This window comes from Vigna angularis, chromosome 5 (assembly GCF_016808095.1).
Source record: "Vigna angularis cultivar LongXiaoDou No.4 chromosome 5, ASM1680809v1, whole genome shotgun sequence".
In the NCBI taxonomy this organism is placed as follows: Eukaryota; Viridiplantae; Streptophyta; class Magnoliopsida; order Fabales; family Fabaceae; genus Vigna; species Vigna angularis.
The window spans coordinates 33,665,078-33,685,381 of NC_068974.1; the positions used below are offsets into that span (position 1 = coordinate 33,665,078).

At 31.4% G+C, this 20,304-nt stretch overlaps 2 protein-coding genes across 2 annotated transcripts; both read right to left on the reverse strand.

Annotated features, from left to right (window-relative positions):
- Positions 1-367: 367 nt before the first annotated feature.
- LOC128196733 (uncharacterized) lies at positions 368-857 on the reverse strand. The gene is made up of 2 exons (XM_052878246.1): positions 479-857; positions 368-402 (listed from the first exon to the last, which is right to left on the reverse strand). Exons 1-2 carry the CDS (start codon positions 855-857, stop codon positions 368-370), a joined length of 414 nt encoding a protein of 137 aa, XP_052734206.1.
- Positions 858-16,370: 15,513 nt separating this feature from the next.
- On the reverse strand, positions 16,371-19,612 carry LOC108322024 (ruBisCO large subunit-binding protein subunit alpha). The gene is made up of 8 exons (XM_017553968.2): positions 19,435-19,612; positions 19,137-19,311; positions 18,925-19,046; positions 18,605-18,812; positions 18,367-18,512; positions 17,830-18,136; positions 17,076-17,527; positions 16,371-16,713 (listed from the first exon to the last, which is right to left on the reverse strand). The coding sequence occupies exons 1-8, from the start codon at positions 19,489-19,491 to the stop codon at positions 16,426-16,428; spliced, it is 1,755 nt and encodes a 584-aa protein (XP_017409457.1). The 5' UTR covers positions 19,492-19,612; the 3' UTR covers positions 16,371-16,425.
- Between the last annotated feature and the right edge of the window lie 692 nt (positions 19,613-20,304).

The window sequence follows — 20,304 nt, forward strand, 5'->3', positions numbered from 1 at the left end:
GATATGTCCCAATCTTCGGTGCCATAAAACAGAAGAATCCTCATTCATAACACATCTTTTTAACCCAGCGGAAACATGCATAGAACTATAGGCAGCGTTGTTTTGCAATTTAATAAAGTAAAGACCATCACATAATTCCCCAAAGCCAATAACCTTGGATTTATTCAATAAAGTAAAACCAGAATCCGTAAAATTAAATGAAAAACCCAAAGGTGCAAGTTGTGAAATAGAAATCAAGTTCTTGCTAAAACTAGGAACATAAAAGGTCTTTTCTAAACATAAAACAAAACCACTGCTTAAAACTAAATTGCACGTCCCAATGGCTTCAACATGTGAACTCATCTTGCTTCCTGAATAGATGTGTTGTTCACTTCCCATCGGTTTCCTTAGATTTTCCATACCCTGCAAGGTTTCCACCATGTGTTATGATTAAAACTAGTCAAATTAGATTCATAACAGACAAAAGCAAACAAGTTACCTTTCTTTTCCAGCCAATCCTTAAACTTTTGACATTCCTTCTTCATGTGTCCCTTCTTTTTACAAAAGAAACATCTGGACTCCTTCTTAATAACTGGCTGAGCAGGAATCTTTCCCTTCTTATTAACTTGGTTCTTCTTATTCTTAAATGAAGTAGTCAAGTTCACCTTCTCCCCTTCTTCAATCAATAGCCTTTCTTCTTCTTGAACGCACATGGTCAATAATTCATTAATCGACCATTTGTCCTTATGTGTGTTGTAAGAGATTTTAAAGGGAGCGTAATGGTAAGGCAAAGTGCACAAAATATAGTGCACTAGGAAAGAATCCGACATGGTAACTTCCAAAGCTTTTAGTTGAGCCACAATGTCCCTTATGCGCATGATATGATCACGCACTCCTCTAATTCCAGTAAACTTTAAGGATTAAAACTGCATTATAAGAGTGCTGGCAAGAGATTTATCAGATGTCGTAAACTGCTCATCAATAACCTTCAGTAAATCCTTGACATTCTCATACTGATCAACCGAACCCCGGATTCCAGCGGAAATATTGGTTTTTATGAACGTTACGGAGAGACGATTTGACCTCTCCCATTTTTCATAAAGTTCAATAGCATCTGGAGTGCTGGTCTCAGTAATACCCGGTGGTTCTAGTTTTCTAATAGCATAGTCTATGTCCATCCAGCCTAAATGAAGAAGAACTCTCTCCTTCCAAATCTTATAATTATCTCCTCTCAATTCGGGAATACCACACTTGATATCAGAAATATTCACAGATTGAGAAACTGCAAATTCAAATATTCATGTTCATTATCATAATTTGAGACTAAAATAAATATCATGTTTTACCAATGTAAAACATGTCTTTACTAATAAGTCTATTAACATAAAACTTGCCTTTGGGCTAAAGTCTTACTCAATTAGACTCATTTAACTTTATGATAAAACTATTAAATTATATTTCATTCCTAATTCCTGTGGGAAAATTAAGAATTATAATTAATATTTTATCCTAATTAATTATACAAATGTAACAAAAATCCTGTGGGTATATTTCATCACACTATATATAATTAACTACAATTAATATTTTAATAAAGTGATCTATATAATATAATTTAACTAATTAAAGATGTTGTGACTACTCTCTAATTATTAAAAATTATATTTATCACTAAACATTAAATTATCTTTAGGTCTTATATTTAATCTAAATATAAGAATTATATTATAAATATAATTAATATTCAAAATTTATTATACTAATATAAAATATTAGTAAATATTCCACGCGCACTTTAATCCTAATAAAGTGTATAACATGCCTATAAAAGTGCCTAACATATATACAAATATATTAAGCATGTAACAGTAACATGAAAAGCAGCGAAATTCACTTTTAATCTAAATGTTCAACGCGCATAATTAAATGCCTATCAAACGTGCATATATCAGTAACCGTAAAAGACACCCAATAAAACGTAATAATATATATTAAAATATATGTATGGAAAGCAATCAGTGTGCAAAGTGAAAAGACAATTCTGGATTAAAATCTGAATTAAAACCAGAAGCAGAAGCGTAACTTTCACTTCCAAACCTCCAGTGCACCTACGTATCCAACAGGTAAAGAAGAAAAATAAAAAATTGAAATATAGGTTTATGAAAGATACCCAAAATGAAACGCAATGCCAAATGCCGTTTCAATCATCTTCAACCTTTCAGCATCAAAATTTTCACGGAAAATTTTACAGAAAATTTCACCAAAAATTTCTTCTTTCTCCAGTTTCAAAACAATTAATAAAATTAAAAACACAATACGCAAAGGAGTGAACCAAACAAGGCAGAGGATAAACATGCTCTGATACCAAATGTAAAAACATGTCTATACAATTCATACTGAAGATTCAATAAATCTAAATATATCAAACAAGCACATTTAATCATATTCAGATTTATAAGAATAAAAGCGGAAGCAGAAAGACCAACCTCCAGCCATTGTTGTACGCTTGTCTAATTTCTGGTTTCTGAACCCTTGCTCTTAAAACACGATGGTGATGTATGTATGAAGGAAAGAGTAGGCTCGGTGACCTGATATGAAATTTTCTGAAAGAGTCTGTATTACTCCAAAAACCATCACAGAGTATATAACGTTAAAAGAGATTGTGGTGGAGAATCATGGGCACGTTTTTTAAAAACGGTTTTTTATCTTAAAAATAAATGGACCACTTTCAGAATATATATTAACTGCTTTATAATATTAACTGAAAAGGAATAAAAATAAATGTGAAAGATATAATATTATATAATATGAATTATTCTTTACATTATATTTATATTTATATTTGTATTTATATTTATTTATAAAAATATAAATATTCAATGACAACACCAAAAAGTTAGATTTCCCATCTAACCAGGCTCAACCAAGATTTCTCATTTGACCAAAAAAATCTACATTTGAAAACTTACACAGTAGCAGCCATGATCTAAATATTTTTTTAAAAGAAGTTTTAATTTATTGTCACATCATTTTATGGTTCAATTTATCACAAAAATAAATGTTAAATTTAATTTCACTCCACAAAATTATATTATGAAATAAGATTTATAATTATTGATATATTATAGTTATAATTTATGGAGATTATTAGTTAGTTGTTATTATATGAATGAGTTTAAGTTGAAGAAAATTGTTTTGGAGTTTAAAAAAGCAATGATAGATAGAGTAAGATGATTAGAAGAAGATACAAAAGAGGAAACAAATGATTGTGACGAGAGGGTGAAGAGGGGACACAGAGACATGAATGTACCAATAATGAAGCATTAGTATCTTTCACAAACCCAAAATCATTTTTCACGTTCACGTTGTGAAATTGGGCCTACCAACCAGAGTGAGGTTTGGTTCACGACTCTAAATTCATAAATTTATTTTTATATAATTTTTAATGTTGTGTTAAAATGTGTTATCAGAATAGGAAATTAGAAAAATAATAATAATTAAAGGTTTCAAATGGTACAATTTTATACTTACGAAATTAAAAATTCTAAAATTTTGTTTTTTTTAAGGAATAACAAGGAGACGACAGACAAAACTGAGAACGAGTTTTATTGTTTTAATCTCATTTTAAAAATACAACTTTATTCTTATTCTCACTTTTATATTCATATTCAACGGTTATAGAAATTTTGTTCATCTCCATCATTTTCTTCTTATTTTTTTTACAATTTTAATATAAATTAATTAATTTTTATAAAACAAATAAAAATCACATTAAATAAAATAATTTATCTAACAATATCAAAAGTACTTATTCTGGTTTATTCAATTTTAAATATTTTTAAAAAATTATAAGTATATAAATTTTAAATCTCAATACTAAATAATAATTAAATAAAAATAAAATCATTATATAAAATATTACACATAAATAAAATTTTGTGACAACCAAAACATCTATTAATTTTACAAATACTAAAAAAAATAAAGGTGATAAATGATGAAATCCATTATGGAAACTAAAATGAAGATCCATATAGGGAGGATCAACTTAAGCTAAGGATAGAAGATTGGAAGAAGAATAGAGACTTTCAAACTTCTTCTTGCTTTCTCTTAAGCCTTAAAGGACTTTGGATCACTCACAAAGACCCATGGTCAAGAAGACGAAAGAAGATGAAACTTCAAGGTTTCTACTATTGTGGATGATCACATTTTTTAGTCTTATTCTTTTATCTTGAACACTTTTGTAAACATGTAGTATAGTTTCATAAGGCCTTGTATTTGGCCAAGAAACTTTGTTTATTCTTGAGGGATTAGTGCCCTTAAAGTAGAGGATAATGCACCAATAGGACCTTAGAAAGAAAGTGACACATAAATGGGTTAGAAATTAGTCAAAAATGGGTTTTGAAACTGAGTTAGTTACAAGAAGTCTTATGCATTAAATGCTAGACTAGTTGGTTAAAGACTCATCCTCATTAATGTTTAGACTCTTCCATTAAATGCCTTAGGCTCCTCTTTTGTACTTTAGCTCTCTTCTTCACCTATAAAAGGATATACAACCCTCTTGTAATTTTTAGGACTTAATTGAATATAAAGTTATTTTGCTAAAATTGCAAGACTACTCTTTCTTTATTCTCACTTTATGAAATGTCTTTTTCTAGACCTCCTTCCTTCATGGTTGGCTTCACCTCCTAGAAGAACATATACCAAGACCACTTAACACCAACACCTTCATCTCTTCATCTTTATTTTCTTCCGCTACTTTCATTGATTACATGGAGTCTACCTATTTGAAGAAGCTTCATCAACTCATCATGGAGATAATCTTATGTTGAAGGAGCATCCTCAAAACCATCTCCATCAATAAAGGTAAAAAGTTATTAGAAAAAAAAAAACACTCAATTTTAAAGATACTTCTTTTCTTTAAGTTCTAACATGATATTTCTTTTATGAACCAATTAAACAAAATCAAAAAATAAAAATAATTAAACCAATAATAATTTAAATTTTTTATATAAATTTTTCGTTTTTAAAATTTATATCAATATTGGATGTTGTGAATGACTATGAAAATAAACTATTATATTATAATATTTTTATACAATGAGAAATTATATTTAGGAAAATGAGTTAAAAAATAAAATTAATTATATAAAAATCATCAAAATAATATTCTACGTGATAAAAATGAATAATAAATAAAATATTAAAAAGAATCAAAATAATCAAATTAATATATATATATTAAGGTTATGTTAAGATGAAAAGCAGATATTTGAGAGTCTTTTTATTAAAATAGTCAAACCATGAGAAGATAATGAAAATTGTTTTAGTAAATTTAGTAAATTATTTTATTAAAATAGTCAAACCACTAGACCGAGTGGCCGACCATCAAACCAAGTGACTGACCACTAGGGTATCAGCATGCCACGTCAGCATGTCAAGTTCCCTTACACATGTATACTGTCAGCATGCCACGTAACACCCTCCTTAACGGCGTTTGATCAATTTGACGGAAAACTTTTATTTGATTCAATTTTACAAAAATAAGAACTCAATTGAGACGCCGAAAAGAAAGGAGACCTATTTGAGATTCTGGGCAAAAATAGGGACCTAAAGTGACATTAAACCAAAATTCTATTACACTAAATTGAATAATTCCGAAACTATTATTTGAAATGAAAAAAGAACATGGATTGAAAGTGCAAAAGGATGGAAGAGAATGATGTAGCCACATAAAAGAAGCAAGAAAGGTTTTCATTTTCTCTTCTTTCGCTTAACATTATATAGAGAATTTATATTATTATTTTAATATTAATTAGTTTTCATGCACATGATGCTCTTTGTTTTTTATAATCACTTTGTTAACCAATTTGACTAGTTATTGAAAGGACAAATTTTCCAATACTTAGAATCTTGCACAATCAATATTGTATTTAGAAAGTCGAGTACTCCTCAAGAAGATGAGCTCCATGGACTTCCTAAACCCTCCACGCATAAAGTGTTCTTTCTCCCTCGTTTCGATACTTGTCCTTCATTGATAGATAGTGGTGTACCTGCAAAAGACACTTTGATACCCAATTTAGTAAGGTACATTAGACAACAAAAAATGTTATAGATGTGAACTTAACTTATTTACTCTGGTAGGTGTATTGTGTATATGATAGCTATGAGTTTGTGGATCCTTACCTATATGGGCATGGGTGGACCAATGACTCATTTAACTCATAAGTCATTTGTCTAATTTAGAATGTGTTAAGTTAAAGAATGTTGACACATTGGGTTAGGGCCAAGTAGGAGCAGACTTGCTTACGGCCGGAAAGGTAAAGGTCAAGTTGTGGCTGGAAGATAGAGGCCGACTTGACCGAATATCATCTGTCTTGAAAATTCATTCATCATGTTCCAAAGAATTAATATGAAACTTCTCGAATGTTATTCTTCAATTCAAATTTTCTATTGGGTTTTTTTGTGTTGTTCTTCTATTGTGTTTATTTTCATATATGTAACTTTTTTTTGTCGCTTTTAAAAAATAAATTTATTCTTAATCAATATATCTACTTAATAAAAAAGTTCAAGATCTACAAAATAAACAAGAATTCAAAGAGGGATGAATCAAAATCAACAATCAACAATTACCAACAACGGGCAAAACAAGAACCAAAGCAGAGAAAGAGTAGTTGTAGTGGCTGTGGTGATAACAATTTTTAGATTCGCGAGGAGGATGAAGAGAACCCTAAGGGTTTCTAATTTTTTGACAAAAGAAAATACAAGGTAATTTTTGTATGACGAAGGGCGTATATATAGATTGCAAAGGAAGAAATGAAAGAAAATATTGGAATATGCAGCTAATTAACAAAAGTGTTGAGCAAAGCTTCAATCTAATTGCAGTTAGCCTTACAAACCCAAAAAAAATCCTCCTCTGTTCAAAAGAATTGCAGTAGAGAAATATGTGAAAGATTATTGTAACATCCCAAAATTATACAGTCATCAACCATATACCTAGAATAATTACACGTATCAATAACCCAAAACAGTTTTAAATTAAAGGAAACAGATTTGAATAAATGGCCGAACGGCCTTTCATACATAAATTAACGAGCGTTTAACAAAAAGGTAAGGACGAACGGTTTTCAAAAATAGTGACCGAACGTCCAACTATCTACAGTCAAAAGAGCGCTCGCTCACAGCCGCTCGCTACTCTAAATACACTAACTAGAACCGAACGTTCACTGTTCGGCCTTCACTTCAACTTCGACGAGGTTGGCGTCCTCCAAATTTTCTTCTTCCAGCGTTTCTTCAAGTAACGCCTCACCATCTGCTCACATCCACACGGATGATCATTGCATTCGACAAGACGGGTATACATAGACGAGACAACACAATGGAAAATGCAAGGGTAAGCTTATTGAATTTAATTCAAGTCAAACATACAGTTCATACATCTCAAACATATCAATTTATTCACACCACATGCATTCAAATCATACATTAACTCAACCAAATTCCTGATACTAGACCGACCGTCCGGACTGTATGAAACCTGTGTAGCTAAGGCGTCCGTGCACCCAGGTGAGTGACTGGAATACTCATCAGTAGCCACCTGAGGTTAGTCTTTTATGTCCAAGTTACAGTTATGGACTAGACCTCCTGCCATTCCCCCGCATGACATACTCATCTCTACTTGAGAACGGGCACTCACGGAATATCAGGATGGATCACCATCTAAGCTTACCACGTTCATACTACAAATATCAATATCCAGTCAAGAGTCGTTCCTCCCTGGAACGCTCGTTCAAAACCAACAATCACAATTCCATTTCTCATGGTGTTCGCACATCTTAATATTTCATCTTATTAACACTTTCATTATTAGTTTCACTTCCATAAAAGAACGAACGTCCAACCCTCTTTGTAATAGAGGACGAACGTTAATGCAATACCAAGAAGGCCTGTTCACGAACTTGAATCAGTTAGATGAACTGAATCTAGAATAATCTGAAATTTACTTAGAATAATTTAAATTCAATAACTCTGGAACGAATCAAATGGATAGATATATCACAACTTATTTAGATAAAGAATACGAACATGATTTAATTCAAGAGACAGCCGCCAGTCAATGACCGAGCATTAAATGAAACTTTTGGACGAACGTCACTGAAATATTGGACGAACGTTACTAGGATTATTGGACGAACGCTATTTAGATTTTAAGGACGAACGTTATTTCAAATTTGGGACGAACGCTATTACCGCTCGTTGATAATTTAGGAAGGAACGAACGTTCGGTATAGGACCGAGCGTTCTTTATCGCATACGCATTTTGGACGAGCGTTCGGCATCAGACCGAGCGTTACTTATCATTCACTCTTTTTGGGACGAGCGTTCGGTCTAAGACCGAGCGTTACTTATCATTCACTCTTTTTGGGACGAGCGTTCGGTATCAGACCGAACGCCACTTCAGGACGTACGTTTTTAGGTAGGGAACTTTCACTGATTCAAAATCAAAGAAGTTTGGGATTTCTATAAGATAAGATACTTAAAATTTTTATCTTACAAATTGACTAAGAGTTCAAAAGGATGTTATCAAGTTTCTCAATTCTCACGCAACACTCATGAAGTGTACGTCTGGCCAAATGCTCAAACGTAAAGCTATTTAAGAGGGCGTTCGTCCTCAAAGGGAGTCCTTTCCAAATGAAAGGGTCCGACTACTACAAGAATTTACTGATAATACCGAACGGTCAATGACCGTATCGATACGAACGTTCATTTTCATAGGATTTTCATATTTACATTCCACATACAGTAACCATATTTTCCAGTATACACTTTCATGCATTAAATCAATCATACCATAGTATTTTTCCATGCTTCTCATGCTTTTAATCAACATCATATACTAACATTCAAATATCAAAATCATCCACATACAACGTTACAGAACATTCATACACTCAGCATATAATTTCCAGTACATACATGCATCGTTTTCTCATATCATCTCAGAATCATATTCATAAACTCCAAAGTCCAATATCATAAATCATATTTCAAGCATTACATAACGCACATGCAGTACAGAAATTTCATGAATTAAACCAATAAGCTTCCCTTACCCGGATTAAGCAACGTGCGTTCGTTCTTCAGAGAGAGAGAAAACAGATTCCAGTATACTCCTCTACCCTTAACGTTTAAAACCCCAAAACTCCTCAAACTAAAATTACAGAAAAACCAATACTGGTTCAGAGAAGGTGCATGCAGATCAAAACGAAGCTTGCATGTTGAAAATGAAGAGTGGTTGAGGACGTGAAACTTACCCGTTTCAGAATCCAAAACCAATCGGTTTGATGGAAAGCTCACGGTGCAGGGACGCTTCTCACGGTGCTGAAACGTGAACGGAGCAAAGGAGGGTGAGTTGCAGAAGAGAGAAGAAGAAAGGTCTCTAGAGAGATGGAGGAGAAAAATGGAGGTTTGGTTTTCTGAGGAAGATGAAGGAGCACGCAGAGAAGGGAAGAGTGTTTCAGAAAATTAATTTTTCTTCCCAAGTCAAACGGACACTCTCTCCTGCGCTGCCACTTGGCTTCCACTATCAAACTCAGAACCTTCCAATTTGACACCTGGCGGTGGCATGCAGAGTGGTGATTCAGCAGTGGATTTAATGGGGCGTGACAATTATCATTCCAAGAAAAGCATGGCCTAGATTGACGCAACAATTTTAAATTTTTTAAATAAACTTGGAAATTAGTCCTGAATATTTCATTTTAATTAAGAAAAAAAAATATTTGTGAACCCACACGTCAATAGTCCCATAGCTGAATTCAAATGCAGTGTGCTATGTAGGATAAATTTGAACGTCATTAAAATATCATGCCAAAACCCATGCTTCTGAAAGTACATGGACCAAATAATATCAAAGTTTTGATCATGGACCAATTTTAATTTTATATAATACTTCACATACCAAAAACTTATTTATTTTTAAAAAATATCTTATTAATTGTATTCTTTCTTATATTTAATTTAACATTTTATTATTTATTAACATTAAAGAAGATGTTTTATAAAAGAAATATAAATTCACCTAATTTAATTTCCATAAATTTTTATTATAATACACATAATTTGAAAATTTTAAAGAAATTAAATTACAATAAAATCCCTAAATAATATCTAGTATGATTAGTTATTTTTTGTTACTAAAATTAAAAATTATTTAAAGATTTTCCTAAGACACTATACTCTCATGATGGTACATTCTTTTCTTTCTCTCTTTCTATATATATTAATTTTACATGTATTATTATTATTATATATATATATATATATATATATATATATATATATATATATATATATATATATATATTAATTTTACATGTATTATTTTATGTGTAAAATCTTCTTTAAAGACTATGACGTCTATTGAATTTGAATCAGATTCTGGGGAATGTTGGTCTTTATATGAAATTGTATAAGTTGGCATAAATGAAGATGCTACCTAAACAAAGAATCATAGTTATTGACTGCGTACACGAGAGAAATATTTGATTATCAGTTTTGCAAAGTAAAAGACCTAAGATGAATAACATTTATTGTCTAAGACATGAGAGTATAATAATAATATTTTAAATTAAATATAATTATAATGTTTAATTTTATGTAAAGTTATTATATTCTATCATATTATCAGATAATGTTAATGAGCCTTTGTCTTACATATTTATTGTAGTAGTCTCATCTTACATGTGAGTAAAAATACGAAAATACTATACTAATCTTAATTGCCATAGATGTCTTTACAGTTGAAGAAAGGAGTATCGGAAGTTATATAGATCCGGCGATGAGGTTCAAAGAAGCTAAGAATATTCATTCATATTATGATCCATTAATGACGGTCGACAAATTAAAGAATTTATTTTATCTATTTAACTTTTATTTTGTGTTATAACTAAAACAAAATGTAAAAATATATAAATAATTACTCCTTATTTAGTTCTTAAAAAAAATAATGATATTGGTAAAAATTTATATTTTAATTTTATAAGAGTTAAATATGTTTTTAGTTTCTAAACTTAAGTATAAAATTTCAATTTGTCTTTATTTTAAACTTTGATTTATTTTGATGTTTAAACTTTAAAAATAAATTAGTATAGTCATTTTAATATAAAAGTGTTAACTTTTCTTATGTGTTAAATGGTGTTTCATGTTTTCATTTCAGTTATTTACACAATTTATTTTAGGGTTAAATATGTTTTTAGTCCTTCAACTAACTATCAAGCGATTTTGTTTTTCGTCCCTCTTTCAAACTTTGTACGCTTTGATCCCTCTCCTTAAGGAAACTATAATTTTTCGTCGTCCAAAACTAACGCCGTTAGAATTAGGCTGAGTTGGTGACCGAACGGTGAGGGACAGATTGACTCAATGTCAGAAAAAAAAAATGATGTGGCACTTCACCGTTAGCCACCTCACTTGATTTTTAACACCGTTTGTTTTGGAGGACAAAAAATTATGGTTTCCTTAAGGAGTGAGATCAAAGCGTACAAAGTTAAAGAGGGACGAAAAACAAAATCGCTTGATAGTTGAGGGACTAAAAACATATTTAACTCTTTATTTTAACATGTGTTATCTCAAATGCCAACCTAAAACATTATTTAACATATAAAAAAAGGTCAATTTCCTTAGATTAAAATGACTATATCTATTCATTTTTAAAGTTTTAGGATCAAAATCCATCAAAGTATGAATTTTAATTTCGTGTTTAAAAATATATTTAACTCATCTTTTAAAATAAGAGTGTAATATGTAATATATAATAAATTATAAGTGTTAATCAATTTTTAATTTGTTTAGGAAAGGTCCATGAATCATGACGATGGTATATGTAATCTCTCATATTTATCATATAATTATAGTATTTTTGCATATATATATATATATATATATTTAAAAATTTTATGTTAATAAAATTGTATTGTATTGATGAGTTCATGATTCACCATAAAACAATGGAGGATCTTTCAAAAAGAGTGACTAAAACAAGGTCTCTTTGTCTTCTTTATCTTTATTTTTTATTTATTTATGTTGACTTTCCATAAGTTGACTTTGGTTGATTTATTAATCTGATTTAAGTTGACATGTTGACCCTTATTTGATATTGATTTCTCATCTTACATACGTCTTATAGGATGCATAGTCTACCTTATAAACACATGACTCGACATTGTCTTTGCTGTCAATAATCTTAGTCAGTTTGTGGGCTCATCAAATGCTTACCATTGACAAGCGGCTTATCGCATCTTACGTTACCTTAAGAAGACTCCTAGCCACGACATCCTTCTATGCAACAATACCAATAATTCTTTCAAAACCTAAAGTGACTCAGACTGGACTAGTTGTCTTAAATAACGTAATCACTGGATTTTCAATTTATGGAGATTCCATCATTTCATGGAAATCAAAGAAACAACATATGATCTCTTGAAGCTCCTCAAAAGCGGAATACAAAGTTTTGACTTTAACTACATATGAATTACAATGGCTCGTCTACATCTTTCAGGATTTACGCCTATCTCCCTCTCAACCTGCCATCATTGATAACACTTTCACTATCCAAATTGCATCAAACCAGGCCTTTTGAGAGCGAACCAAACATATAGATATAAATTGTCATATTGTTTGGGAACAACTCAATAAAGGTCTTCTTAAGCTCCTCTATATTCCTTCCTTCTCTCAAGCAACATATTTGTTCACCAGACCTCCCCTTCTACTTCCTTTAAGAAGTTAGCTTCTAAACTGGAATGAATGACATCTACTTTCAACTTAAGGAAATAATTACATAAGTTGTCTTTGTACCATAAGTCTTAGGCTCAAATATGTCTTTTGAATATTTTCTGTTGTAGGTGTGTTTGGTTTTTTCTTTTTTTGAAGAGCGTTTAATGACTAATGTATATATATTGGTTTTATCCCTTTCTTGTAAACAAGTTAAGTTGAATATACATTTTCACATCTTCTCTTAAGTGCAACTTTGTCTCTTCCATAATAAATCAGAATAATCGTATTAAAATTATTTTGACTTCTCTCTTAATTGAGTAATTATGCATCTTGTTAACAACGTGAGTTTCAAAGGATATATAGCTTCTTTCTTATTCAAACTAACAATTATAATAACGACTAATATCATTTACATAAATAGTTTAATACTTTAGTAATAGTGTTCTTGAAAATTACATCAAATGGTCATTTTATTGCTAAAGTAATACTCATACAAATTAAGTTTGATTCAACAAAGACAAACTTTTCTTTTACTTTCAAACATTTTTTTCTCAATAAAAAAATATTTCAATAAAAGACACCCAATTTTTATAATAATAATTCATTCACATAATAAAATTACAACTTTCATAAACTATATAAACCTAATTCACTCATCAATTATATTCTCTAATACACATAAACAACACAAAACTTAAGGATTTTCCACATATCTTATTTATCCACTAAATGCTCAATATCATCAAAAGATAACTAATGATTTCAATCTAATACCCTATAGTTCATCCACATTTATCTAACCTAGAATTTTCAAAGTTTTAAGATAGTTTTAGTTAACTTCTCTAACTTCGAAAAATATTGCATCATTCAAAAGAATCACTCCGAAGACAAATTTAGAAAAATTATAACTTTTACACATGAACCTGATTAAAAAGTCAAATACATCATTACAAAACTAACCTACCCGAAATTCATCTTTCCTAATCATATCGTACGTGGGAGTATCTTATAACTCATGCGTGCAGAACCGAAAGACTGAAATCCAAAATCTAGAGAAAAAGAAAGACTTAAGTATTATATGAATATTGAGATTGAACAATTCAAAATAAAATATTTAACTAGCCTAAATTATGTAACAAAAGTATTAGGTGGAGAAAAACTGTTTCTATGCTATTTTTGGGAAATAAGTGTGTAAAAAGACTGTCACAGTTATGTGATTACCATTTGAAATAATGAAATAAGTTGATGTCCAAACTTAATCAGTAAAAAATATATTTGATATAATACTGGTAATATTTTATGAATTTTACATATTTTATTGATGCTACTTTATATTTGAAATTATTTTACTAGCTTATTGTGTTTTGGTAGTTATGATAATACATGTTAACAAGAATTTTCTTATAAATGTTTTATTTTTCTTTCATAGTTTCAAATATATATATATATATATATATATATATATATATATATGTATATATATATATATGTATGTATGTATATATATATGTATGTATGTATATATATATATGTATGTATGTATATATATATGTATGTATGTATATATTTTATTTGCTTATATAGATTTATGTATTTGAAAATTATATAATTTAAAAGTATGTATATATGTATTATGTACAGGTTTTGTGTTAGATATATTAAATTATTATATATTTTATTTTATTTTTTTATTATTTCTTATTTTTATTTTATATTTAATTTATATTTTCTTATTATAGATAGAGTAATTTATGTATATACATACATAATTTTTACTATATTGAACCCTTTGTATTTTTATTTTATTTTAATTATTGATTGTGAAGATACTAGAATATCATTGACCAGTGTGTAAAATATATAACAATTATACTACCCTGTTAAAATTCGTAACATCATTTTGTTATTCATTTAAGAACCATTTTCTCATAAACCATATTATATAAGATGTTATTTTCAGGTACATTTTACATATTTAGGATTGAATTGGATTTTTCAATTATTCTAAAGAGTAATATCTGATGCAGAGATAAATTGGTTTATCCCAAATAGATTTCATAACTTTAACGTTCGTATAAAGTTTTATTTCTCTGCAAGAAGAAAAGAATGGTTACGAATATAGTTTTTGTTTTGCAATAAGTTAGTCCTTGACATGGTCCTCCATTCTATGAAGAAACTATTGCCAATTATGCAATTGCAGAGTGCACTATCACGCCTGAAAAGGATGTACATATTATGGTTTAGAAAAACGTTTCATGAAGATCCGAGAGAGAGAGAGAGAGAAATTAAAGGAGATGTTTGACGTAGAGAGAAATTACACCCAAAACATTTTTGAAATACACCTATTATATTTGTTTTTTCTCTTTTATTTCCTCACATTATATATCCAAACTTATATATATTTTTCTTTTATTTATTTTTCTCTCTAGGTGTAGATTAATGTTTTGAATATTCATGAAACATTTTCCAAAAATAAAGAAGAGAGCGTGTTAGTAAAATAGGAGTGCTATCAACCATATAAACCATATAAGCTCAAGAGATGAAGCCCAGGCTGGACATAGAGCCCGGGTAAAAAGAAATGGAGGAACAAGTCAGAAACGACCAATAAGAAATACTATGCATTGTTCTATAAAGAAAAACATACACACACACCAAAAAAAAAATATTAGATTCCGTAACTCGTACATGTAAGTGTAAAATAACCTGCGGGTTAATCGTGTAAAACATACCTAATTCTCTTATATTGAAATAACAAACCATTTCATAGACTATTAAAGGCTTAGACAAAATACTGAATGAAGATCATTGACCATGTCCTTGAATAGAAAATTAAACACTATTTCACAGCAGTGAAAGTAAATTTCAGTTTTAAGCCTTGCATCCTCCCATGTAGAATCAAATGGTAGAAATAACTGATATAATTTAGAATGCATTTCACATCCACACACATCCTCACAGATTGCACTTGCGCGGAGATAATTGTGCTCTACCGCAAAACTAATAGCTTATGTGAACGCAAAACAAACAGAACGTTGGGTTGCTTATGTGCTAGTCAAGGATACGTCCTCTTGATGGCCGAAGGCTTTTTTCTGCAAAATCAAAGAACAAAAGCTCTGGAGCTACTTTCACAATTGATATGGTTTATGATTCGAAAATTCATTCACTTAATGGAAAATAATTCTAATAGATCTATTTAATTAGAATACATTCGATGAAGATATAAAGTTATCTAGAAACAATGTTCAGTATATTTGCAACCCAAAACGAGATTCTGCCCTTACTGTTGCAGAAAAGAATCCTGAAATTCGAATACCGACGTTTTTTCATTAAACCGTGAGAAAAAATAGCAGTGGTAAATAGGGTATCTACCCTAATAGGTTACAGTAGAACCATAGTTTTGGGGTAAAGCGAATGATATAATTTTTTAAACGAAAGATAAGAACCAAAATTACCTATGCTTACACAACTAAAACTTCGGTAAAAATATCAAATGACTACCTTATTTCAATCATAAAAATACCATAACTAGGATCCAATTAATAACTTTCCTCTTCTCCCAAGCCAATCTAAAACCGTTTATAAAATACATTTTTTTTAATTGAACAGACATTTGGAACACTTACGCTCTTTCCATTTACTGCACAAAACTGTTCTTCGCCGTAGCCTAATGACCTAAAATCAAACGGTAAGGCCTTGTGGGGCACCAGCTACAGGTGCCTTGGGCTTTGCTTTTTCCACCACAATGGCCTGCGTGGTCAACACCATTCCAGCAACTGAAGCAGCATTCTGCAACGCACACCTTGTAACCTTGGCAGGGTCGATAACTCCTGCATCTACTAAATTCTCATACCTGTCTGCCATAGCATTATAACCAACCTCCCATTCACCATTCTTTATCTTCTCCACAACAACTTCACCTTCTATTCCAGCATTCTGAGCAATCAATGCAGCAGGTGCTACCAGAGCCTATATTGTACATGTAAAGTCAGAAGGATTAGCATTCATACTATTTTTTTAGATTTATATCACGGTATCACATGATATATTAAGCTTATTAAGATTATAAACATAAATAGAAGACACATTCGTCCAAATTTATCTAAGGAGAAAAGATCAATTTTATCTTGATTATGTAGATACCATTTTCCACTAGAGGCATCCTGAGATGTGAAGGGATTTCAACAAGTATCTCAACTAATAAGTTTCAGCTAGAATGGGATTGTAGCTTGCAGTTACTGCGGAACGTCTTGTGAAAGCAATAATTACACCATACTCGTCCATGAATGTGCAAATTTATAAAGAATGTGCAAGCTAATAATTATTCTTACCTTTTGCACAATATCGGCTCCTAGCCTTTCGTCTGCATCCTCAAGCCTGTTCTTGATTGCTGGGACATGAGTGGAGAGATGAACCAATGCAGTACCTCCACCAGGGACAATACCTTCCTCAATGGCAGCAAAAGTTGCATTCTTCGCATCCTCAATTCGTAGCTTTCGATCCTCAAGTTCAGTTTCTGTAGCAGCACCAACCTTGATGACTGCAACTCCACCAGACAATTTAGCTATCCTCTCAGCCAGTTTTTCAGTATCATAAACTGAGTCCGTCTCTGACAGCTCCTTCTTTAACTGAGCAATTCTGGCTTGCAACTCATCCTTTGTTGCCGCATCAGCAATGATAGTAGTAGAATCCTTGCTGATGGTCACTTTCCGAGCCAAACCAAGCTGCTCCACTGAGGTGCTTTCAACAAGCAATCCCAGATCACTCGCTTGGAACTCAGCACCTAGCAGTTCAACGTACACAGTTGTCAACAAAGTATCTCAAGAAAAAAGCAAATAAAATACAATAATACTACAAAATGATACTTTGACAACAAATTTGCGTTTCCTGCTTATAGATGTACTTTATTATAGACATCGAAAATGTGTCAATTCCTACTTATAGAATAAACTTTGAACATGATTATAACGTCTGTGCTCAGACAATATGAACAACATTAACAAATCATCAACATTAGCCACAAAATAACGTTTGTGCTCAGACAATATCCAACTACAAACTTAAAACATATGTAAGTTCACATACCAGTCAATATAGCAATGTCTTGAAGGAGGGCCTTTCGCCGCTCCCCAAAGCCAGGAGCTTTGATGGCAGCAACGTTAAGGATACCACGCAGCTTATTCACAACAAGTGTGGCCAAAGCCTCACCGGTGACATCCTCAGCAATGATAAGCAAAGGAGCTCTCAATTGAGTGGTTTTCTCCAACAATGGAATTATGTCTTTTATTGCTGAAATCTTCTGATCCGTAACCAACACTCTAGCATTCTCAAATTCAACAATCAACTTCTCAGGGTTTGTAACGAATTGAGGTGAGATATACCCTCTGTCAATCTACAAGATTAAAGCCGTACAATTAGACTCAAACAAGACAAAACTTTGGCCCTATTTAGATAAACTTAACAAAAGAACATCAGTTAAACTTATGTGTATAAGAGAGCTTCAATAGATTAAAGAGTATAAATTGGTTAGAAATAAAATCCATGGTGTCTTCTTATTTTATTTTACAAGTACTTATTGAAAAGTTTATCTTCTATTATCATTATTCTGCATAGAAGTCGCACCTCCATTCCTTCTTCAACTTCAACCGTCGTTTCAAATGAAGACGAAGACTCAATGGACAAAACACCATCAGGTCCAACCTTATCAATTGCTTCCGCAATCATTTGCCCAATCAACTCATCATTCCCAGCAGAAATAGATGCAACAGCTGCCACAACACCAACAAAACACATAAATAAAATCTCTTAAAGCAGCATCTACCTAGCAACAACATAAGTAATACAAATATTAGAACAATACCTTTGATATCATCTCCACCTTTGACAGGCCTTGCTTTCTTCTCCAACTCCTCCACCAATCCCTGCACAGTTTTGTCAATTCCTCTTTTAAGAGACACGGGATTTGCTCCAGAAGTCACACTGAGAAGCCCCAGCTTAATAATTTCGCGAGCAAGAACCGAAGCCGTGGTTGTCCCATCACCCGCAGAGTCATTGGTCTTACTAGCAACCTTAATTGACATTTCCACAGTCGTTAGTCTTACAAGCAACCTTAATTAACATTATTCCAAAAAATATCTAAAAACACCAACAACAACAAAAACAACCATAACATTCACGAACCTCTCTAATAAGAGCTGCACCGGCATTCTCCATGGCATCGGGAAGCTCGATAGCGCGAGCAATGGTAACACCATCGTTAACCACTTTTGGACTTCCAAACTCATCCAACACAACATTTCTCCCTAAACAATTTGTAAGCAATGAAATAATCATTAATCTCTGTTCTACAAAACAAACATAACAAACAAATCTGGATTTACAAAAAAGCCCACCTCTCGGCCCAAGAGTGAGTCCAACGGCGTCGGCTAGCTTGTCAATGCCGGCCTGAATCGCAGCCCGGGAACTTTGGTCGAACGCAATCTCCTTCGCGGAGGCCTTCACCGCGAAACGGCTATTCGGTTGCCGGTAATTCACTCTTCCGTTCTGGTTGACTCTTCGGGTGAGAGACTATAAAAGAAGAAAAGAGAAATCGAAACCGATTAATTACACGCACATACAGAGATGAAGAGAAAATCTTGGATGTTAGTTGTTACGAGGAAAATGGAATTGAGTTGAATTTGGAGAAGGAACCTGGCGGTTAGGGGAACGTAGAATAGAAGCTGAAGAGAGAGCGTTTGCAGAGGCCATGGTGTGGAGTGAAAGGAAATGGATAAGGGAATACACTGAAACAGAGTTAAGAAGATTAGGGTTTGGGTTTTTATGGAGAGGGTTGGGGTTCTAGAAAATTCCACCTATTCCAGAACCGTTGAGGAGGCTCTTGTTAAAGCAAATTGCAACTTTGTATTTGTCGCTTACTATTATTAAGGTAAGAAAAAGAAAACAATTTCCTAAAAGTAAAATCGACTTTATGAATGTAATATTATCCTTTTTACACAATTTTATTTGCTAAAATTGGGATTTTTTTAATGTGTGAAATGTAATTTGTTAAGTGATTATTGTTTGATTAAAATATAATATGTGTGCCCGGTCAATAAATTATGAAGTTGTTACAGTTTTTTCTGTTAATTAGTTATTACAATTGTATTATTTTGTATTTTACTTATTTCACATTTTAAATAGCGATGAGTTCTTCCGAATTACTATATATGTTGTTTTAGAATCATAATCGTCATCGTAAAATAATTTTGAATTCTAAAATAATAAAGTTCACTGAAAGAATTATAATAAGATAAAAGTAACGCAAATAATAATATTATAAAAATTTGTGATAAGAATAATAATAATAATATCAGGTGAAAATATTGTAATGGAATCTAGTAGTCTTAACAACTAACTCTTTTATTAAATCTAGGTATAATTATGTCCTAGGTTTTTATTCTCGGACGAAAATATCTGATTTTTTAATTTTTATTTGTTTTAATTGCCCTTTTATTTTTAAAGATACGATATAATTTGGTTTTTTTCAATATTACTTTATTAACTAATAATACCACATATGTA

Bases quoted from the DNA above. Each gene is read 5' to 3' on its own strand.
- LOC128196733 (XM_052878246.1), bottom strand. From the start codon at position 857: ATGCGCATAAGGGACATTGTGGCTCAACTAAAAGCTTTGGAAGTTACC. The intron at 403-478 runs GTAACTTGTTTG...GAAACCTTGCAG, and splicing joins GGATTGGCTGGAAAAGAAAG to GGTATGGAAAATCTAAGGAA.
- LOC108322024 (XM_017553968.2), bottom strand. From the start codon at position 19,491: ATGGCCTCTGCAAACGCTCTCTCTTCAGCTTCTATTCTACGTTCCCCT. The intron at 19,047-19,136 runs GTGGGCTTTTTT...CAAATTGTTTAG, and splicing joins ACTCACTCTTGGGCCGAGAG to GGAGAAATGTTGTGTTGGAT. The intron at 18,137-18,366 runs GTGCGACTTCTA...TTAATCTTGTAG, and splicing joins AAGTTGAAGAAGGAATGGAG to ATTGACAGAGGGTATATCTC.